Genomic DNA, 7,483 nt, shown 5'->3' with positions numbered 1-7,483 from the left:
GTGTCATAGAGCACGGCGTGTCCATCATGAGACAAGTGGCATAGCAATTTAGGCAAGGAATTTCCAGTTACGTCCCATATTGTACACTGCCTTCTGTAAAATGGTCCGAGTGGTCTCCTATGCGATGAGCGAATTTTTTTCTTAATCAATTCTTTCCTAGTCTAGAGAAATACAGAGCAGCTTTCGAATGCACTGCATAAAATAACTTCCCATTAATTGTAAGCATGACAAACTTAAAATGAAACGTAATATTTTATTTATTCTTCAACCTTGCCCTTGAATAAATATTTGAGTTGGCGAGTGTCCTCAGTTTGAGACACTTTTTCGTGTTTTCAAAAAAAAAGATAACACAAACGCATTTCGTTCGTTATCTCCCCACTTTTTGATTAAAAAAAAATGTGAATCAAATTGAAGAAACAAATACAGTATTGACATTGAAAGGTTGATTTATTGATGGACATCGCCGGTTCTCGATTATACGAATTCGGTCGGTTTTGCTCGGCCAACTAAAAGCCTATTATATATTGGATTGTAAGGAAAACGCCTCGAACGTAAGAAATGCATCTTCTCGTTCCGCGGCATACAATTCCGGTTCTTGGGTAACCACTAAGTTGAACCTAACAAAAGAAACAAAAAAAAAAGTTCATGTACGCTCTATAATTGCAGATTACGCACACAATTCAGTATGCTTGTGGACAGCGCAGCATTCGTATAACTTGCTATTTGTATACGTTCCATTCCTGCGGTCCCGTAGACCAATCAATGTACGCATCCGTCACAAAGCAAGCTGTATCTAGTCTCAACCGCCGTCAGCCTTTTAGATATTCTCTTAGAATCCACGGTAAGACGTCGTGAGCCCAACGGACTGGGCGTAGAAATAACGTTATCAACAGATTTAAACTTGACATGTTTTTCATGCTTAAGTTCAGCCGTTAGACCTAACTTTAGGCAACAGGGCCCTAATAAAAAAGGAATTGTGTCTACGCCCAGATTCAGACCCTGACGCACCTTACATCTTTGACTTTAGTAGCCAAACAAATTGCTCACTGCGCTATCATGTAGACAAGTTGATCGCTCGTTTGAAACTCGCTCTTAAAAGATTGAAAGCCAGAATTATTCCGCTCAATCGGTGGTTAACAAGATTTTGCGAATTATTAAGCACTGCGTGCAGTATTTTGTTGTAGACGCTAGTGTTTAAGGCCATCGCAATGTGCGTTCAATGATAACAGACATATTATAAAAGTATGTGTTAGAGTTTACATACCCATCGTTGACGAAAGGTTTTCAACGCCAGTGTAAACATAACACATTGACAATACCGATTCTTACGTTTTGTCTTGCTACACTGTCATTAAAGTTGCGCTCTCTGGAGATTTTTCCTCACTTTTTTCAGTTGTTGACTTTATGGCCATCTGCAATTGAGATAAAACTTTAACGGGCAAATCAGCTAACAGTAACCTTTTCGTAACTCGAGAGGAAACCAGTTATTATAGTAGCGTTTCTACATATTTATATCACTGATACTGTTATTTAGCAGAAATTACTACTTTGCCCCATACGTCTTTAAATAAAATTCCGTAAATAGCGGCAAAGTAATTGCATAGGACTCTGACTGAGTGAGTCTTACGCCACGTGTTCGTAAGAAATTCAACATATTTGGTTATGGATCACGCCTTCTTAGCTAACTAAGTAACAAGGGATTAAAATGACATTTCATTCAACAAGCTCGATAAGTATGTATTGAATCGGGTAAGTTTAAAACTGCAAATGAAAAACGCCTACCTCTGTCAATAGGTTCGCTTGTTCTGAGCTCACTTTTAGCAATTTATCATATAGTTTTCGGTCAAAATTAATACAGGAGTAGTTTAAAAAACAAACAAAGATATGATACACTTCGCTGGCAAATTGCACATGTCGTAAATCCAATTGTGTTAGATTAATTCTAAATATTTTAATTTTCAAAACTACCGCATAGTTTTCAATCTTTTTTAAAAAATAGGGTCTGAAATCCGTTGCATTTGATTAAGAGAAGAAAAAACTAAAATGTTTTTTTTCTAAAGCTGATACGTTTCAAGGTACGATTTTTGCGCGAGGATTTTTGTTATGCGTAAATTGATTTTCATACATAGAAGAATAAGAACCTAAAATAATTTTTAACGTTGAATGTACTTGGAATAAGGATGATGAAAAAACATTGAAAGGAAGATCTCTTAATTGGTCAAAAGCTATTGATTTCGAAGACTGCACTCTGATCGACGAACTGCGATAGCTCAGAAAATAAGGGTACAAATACATTTCTATAATCGTATTATACACCTTATACATATACAACCGAAATAAATAAATTTCTTATACTTCGAAACCTATTGTCTCCTTAGCCTGACAAAAGCATAGTTAAAAAAATGTATTACGCTGTGACATTATGAGATGAAAAAGTGCGTACCCCACGTTTACATAGGCAGAGGATGTTCACCCAGACGAAAGAACACACCCCAACAGTCACTACCCGTGCAGGCGGGGGCATAAACAAAAAATTGCAGCATTGTACAGGAACCCAGAAAAGACACGATAGCTGTAAAGCAAACAAACATACAGTACAGAATAGAATACATTTTGATAAGCTTAATTGATGTTATCCCTTTGTTTAACCAGATACGCCTACACGTGTTGACCACTAGAAGGCACGATTTCATGGTAAGATTTTTATGAAACATTAGGTGCAGGCTTCACCCTGCGCCTGATGATTTCACGAATCTAATTTATTGATATTACACCAAGTCTAACGTAATCTCATTGTACTTAGCCTGTCTCGTCTAGCCGTTACTATTTCATAGTTGTTTTATTAGCCATTATTTTAATATGGTTGGCAGACAGCTTAGTTAATTCTAAACTTGTCCTGCTTAGAAAACGTTGACTTTTAAAACATTTCTACAGCAAAGAAAAACAGAAATTTTTTTTAGAGTTGGCTGACTGACTGTTTTTCCGGGACTCCCGCGAATAGGATCGGTTGTCGACTGGTCTCTGAGGGACGCACGCAAATCGACTGGCCTCCGGCCGACTTATAGTGGACGTTGTGATTAATCGGCTAACCTATCGGTTCTGTTGCAGGGGCATTACCAAGGTTCAAGGAACTTTGTAGTTCGTTTTAGATTTTCTTCTAATAATAAATAATTGCATACATAATGTTGAATAGAATTAATATATTTAATATGTTAACACGTTGACTCAATTTCTGAGACGTCACCAGATATTAAGAATTTTTTTAATGCTCTTTGTTCTTTTTTATGATGAGTATTTACGTATACGTTTTGACATTTGGGATTTTACCCGGAAAACGATCTAGGATTTTCTGTCCGCAACATTTAATGCCATGTTAGTCGCTTGAGCTTTTTAGTTGATGTTTATTAGAAGATTCGTTTGAAAAATCGCACGAAAGCAGTTCGAAACCCGTTTCGACCCAGGCGCAATCCACTATTGTAAACTGATACGAATCAACACTAGGTTTACGACAACGGCTGTATTCTGACCGTTCGGGTCGGCTGGAGTGTCATCCGTGGGCTTCATTTCACGCTTGTTTTGCTGTTAACCACATTTTTTCTATGTACGGGTAAAAAACTAATTATGGGTACAAGAGAAATAGTATAAAATCGACACCAGTTAACCGACAATAGCTCTACCTTAATGGCTTCACCCACAATATACTTTAAACAAAATTTGCCACGGAACACGCGTGGACTGCACGTGCTCATGCAACATAATTTTCACTTAAATGTATATCTATACATTTTGATAATATATAAGCACGGACAATGCTGGTGGCCGGCGAAATGTTTATAGACGATGCGTGGTCTTGTTTTTAAATGTGGAAATGAGAAAGAGGTTGCTATGCTCGGTTTACGAACAATCCAATTTACGCAAAGAACTATGGATAAAAGCAAGCTTTCCCCCCAGAAAGAAAAAGTATTTGGTCGATCGGCTGTAACTCGTGCCCAAATCTTCCATCAGTCCGATCCGATTATTTTAAAAGGTCGACTCGAGTCCGACAAGCAGACAGACAGATCCAGAGTTTTAGTAGTATATAGAGAAGTGGGCACATACATGCTATCCTATTACAAATAGTCTTCTATTAGATTTGATAAAGTCGAACGATATTTTAGGTCTTGGTTTTGCTACGGTTGTTCCTACCTTGTAGGTGGGCCACCATTTTGCCTTCATTTCGGCGAAGACATCGTCCTCACCCTCCATAACGCTCATCGCTGGAAATGTACGAATCATTCAAAAACCGAAATCAGGAGTGGAGTAGGTTTAACACAAAATATATTGTAAGATGTACACATTTTTCTACTTTTTTTGATAGCTACTCAAAGGACAGTTCCCTGTGTTCTGCTCTATTAAATCATAGTCTAAACGAAGTTCATTAAATAAGTCGGTTTTTTTTTATGAAATATTAGCCCTCAAAGGGAGACATTATTAATATTATTGCATAGTCGCGCATGTGTGTTCGTACGAATTGAATAACGAACGACTCTAAGGCAAACAACCGTTTTTGTTCGAACTTCTGCAACGATACGCTACCTAACCTGTTTAAAGAAGCCTCAATAGATGCAGGTTTTATTGAGTGCTAAGTGGGAAAATCTTGTCCGATAAATATGTGGTGCCTAAAAAACGAAGTTAATTAAGACGTGCGTCGTTACTTGATAATGGTGACTATTCCAAAGCATAAACATTTTACTTTAAATTTCTCAGCATATTCGCAATTATATACATAATTCGCAATTAAACATTTAGCTAAAAAGATGATCTAGGTTTCAAGGGTCTTATTGCGAGGTCGTACTTAGAGATATGGTTTCATTAATCATATTTTGTATCGGGTGATTGGGTTTGTTATATCTCTCGAAGCGTTTTTGTCGATACTGACCTAATGCTTCTTTCCTACTATTGAATTTAGTGTGGGGGGGTAAGTACTGTCTTCGTAGACCTTTTTGAGACAATAACTGCTCTTTTTTATTCAACAAGTTTGTTCATTTGTCGACCAGCTTATAGTATGTACTTTCGTAAATGCCTCTGAGTAACGGCAAATTTACAAATATTCCCGTTTTTCTTTCACAAGGCAATCACAGCTCATAAAACTTTTCATAGTTCTAACAATAATCTAGAGTTACGTAGTGTTATATTACGTAAATAGATTTCTAAAAGATTTATGTCTAGACGTCATAAAGCTCGCTGAGAATGTAAGCTAAATATATTACAGATATAACACCTGCAGGCTTTCATCGAAATCACTTCATCACAACTCAGCTAAAAATTACGAACTACGACATTTTTATATTAGGCCCATTGAAGTTGATCAAACTATTGTCCAGACAAAAAAAAGATCATTGGAAAAACATCGTTATGGTTGCCTTATGGTACAAACGAGAGAGCACGTGAATTAATTTGCTATTCGTACCATAATTCTACCCTGAGACCATTGTTGTGTTCGAATATCGCAAATTAATAATAATATTCAACTGTATCGTTGTTTGTAACTAGTTTTGACAAAGGCTAAACCCTATAGTTTCAACAAATATGGCAGACAAAAATCGCAGTAAAAGCATACAGAGTAAAGTGATACCGTTGAAAAGCTCCATCTTAGATGGTAAAGCCGCAGCAAGTACTAACGGTATTTGTACCGTTAGTACTTGCCGCGGGCCTTAAACCTACAGAAAATCGATCATTGCTTTATAAGATGCCATTGCCAGTTTATGTAGTTTTATTAGTGTAGTTCGCATACACTAAAAATGGAGATACAAGCGAGTTCGTCAGGCGATTGCTAAGAAAACTGTTAATAGGAAATCTGCTCAAACTGAGGCATATTTAGATATACAAATAGGTCTCCTCCGTGTCTAAAAAATACAAACGATGTACATCTCCCTAATAATACATTTCCAGTCAGATTACCTATACACATATTTTAGATGTCGAAGCACTTGAAACGAGTTTTTATTATTCAACAAATAACGCACTTGTGCTATAACAGGGCAACGACTACGTATTGTTTATTAATTAGATCCAAAATAACAGTTGCCTTTCATACCTGTGTAGAATACTGCTAATAATGAAGATGATAAGACAGCCTGGTCAACGACTGCTTTTGTTAGGGAAACCGCTACGGTTTTGGCAGGCAGCGCCCTATCCAAAATTCGGTAAAAGTGGAATAAAGTGGGCCCATAGATGCAGGACCCGATAACAAAATAGCTGCAATAATAGAAAAAAAAAGGTGTCAGCAATTTATTAAAAAGTTATTGACTTTATTATATCGATTATTTTCTGTATTTTGTGTATTCATCAAATCGTTCAATTTGAGGCAGAGACCATTGGTAGATTGTTTAACCATCAAAAATGAAGTGCCGATCGTGACCGCGCTTCATACCCATTTATTTATACGGAATAGCTAAAGTTGGCAACTGCGCGTGTATTATTGCTAAGAAGTTTCAGAACTAATAAAAAAGAACCTCAAACATTCGAATAGTTTTCGTCCTGAAATTATCACTAATTTATTCAAAGTCTAAAATTATACTAATGGTAATGTATTGGTTTTAATTCAATTACTTTTTATTGTGCTTTTTCAAAAGATAGGAATCAAAATATTCAAATTTCAAAATATAGCACCATTTCCATTTCTTTTCTCTGAGAATCTAATTCATACTTTGTATATATGTGAGTCGGCAAACCTAAGTGAGTGAACGGCGCTAAACATAGAAAACTCTGTACTGCTTTGATAGCATAATAAAGTTAAGAACTATAATAAACCGCTCAATCGTCAGTGTTCTATGTCGCTTTACACAACTACCTTATTAACGAAAATAATTTTCTTATCATTATATTATTTTATTGATGTTTTTATACTTATAAACATCCCTAGTTCTGCCATTTTTCTTCTCTATGTGACTTTAATCCATATGCCATTGGTACGGACGTGGAGGTCACTATTGTCACGCATGGTGACGCGCTTGTGGTGCCATCATGTGGCCTTCAGATCGCTTACCGACCAATAATCGTGAAATCGTATCTCCTATCAGGTTCATATCGCTTAAGAATTGTCTGCTGAGTGAACTCTGCTGCACAGATCATCGCTGTGTAAGTTGTTGCATTGGCCACAAGTGGCCGCGCGCGGAACACTGCACGTACTTTGCTGAATAATCCGGACATTATCTCCCGTTTTCACGATGTCGCGGAATTGATCGAAGTTCAGAACGATGTATCAAGCACAGTTTCTCCTGATTTTCATCGATTTCAATGACCCGCAACCTTCTGACGACCCTCCCGATCGAACGGGTCCGTAAAATACTCTTAAACTGTTTGGTGTATATTTTCACTTAAAATAACACTAAAATCACTTCTTATCACAGAATCGCACTTGTCGACAGCCCTATAACGCCCCAGAAGGGTCGCAAAAGCTAGGTCAAAAGCGCACGGAATCAACTGTAGGTAGCTGGATAAA

The 7,483-nt window shown here is 37.0% G+C and overlaps 1 protein-coding gene across 1 annotated transcript; it reads right to left on the bottom strand.

Moving 5' to 3' along the window:
* Positions 1 to 428: 428 nt before the first annotated feature.
* Positions 429 to 7,191, bottom strand: LOC111264341 (mpv17-like protein). The gene is made up of 6 exons (XM_022840150.2): positions 7,028 to 7,191; positions 6,077 to 6,237; positions 4,186 to 4,256; positions 2,444 to 2,572; positions 1,265 to 1,412; positions 429 to 617 (listed from the first exon to the last, which is right to left on the bottom strand). The coding sequence occupies exons 1-5, from the start codon at positions 7,189 to 7,191 to the stop codon at positions 1,341 to 1,343; spliced, it is 597 nt and encodes a 198-aa protein (XP_022695885.1). The 3' UTR covers positions 429 to 617; positions 1,265 to 1,340.
* Positions 7,192 to 7,483: the final 292 nt, after the last annotated feature.

Source organism: Varroa jacobsoni, unplaced genomic scaffold (genome assembly GCF_002532875.2).
Source record: "Varroa jacobsoni isolate VJ856 unplaced genomic scaffold, vjacob_1.0 scaffold_848, whole genome shotgun sequence".
Taxonomy (NCBI): Eukaryota; Metazoa; Arthropoda; class Arachnida; order Mesostigmata; family Varroidae; genus Varroa; species Varroa jacobsoni.
Note: the sequence above shows the minus strand (reverse complement) of the source record. Positions and strands in the feature narration are given on the sequence as shown.

Coding starts and splice junctions, on each gene's coding strand:
- LOC111264341 (XM_022840150.2), bottom strand. CDS start 7,191: ATGTCCGGATTATTCAGCAAAGTACGTGCAGTGTTCCGCGCGCGGCCA. Junction 4,257..6,076: donor ATTAGCAGTATTCTACACAG/GTATGAAAGGCA, acceptor GTACATTTCCAG/CGATGAGCGTTATGGAGGGT. Junction 2,573..4,185: donor AATGGTGGCCCACCTACAAG/GTAGGAACAACC, acceptor TTTGCTTTACAG/CTATCGTGTCTTTTCTGGGT.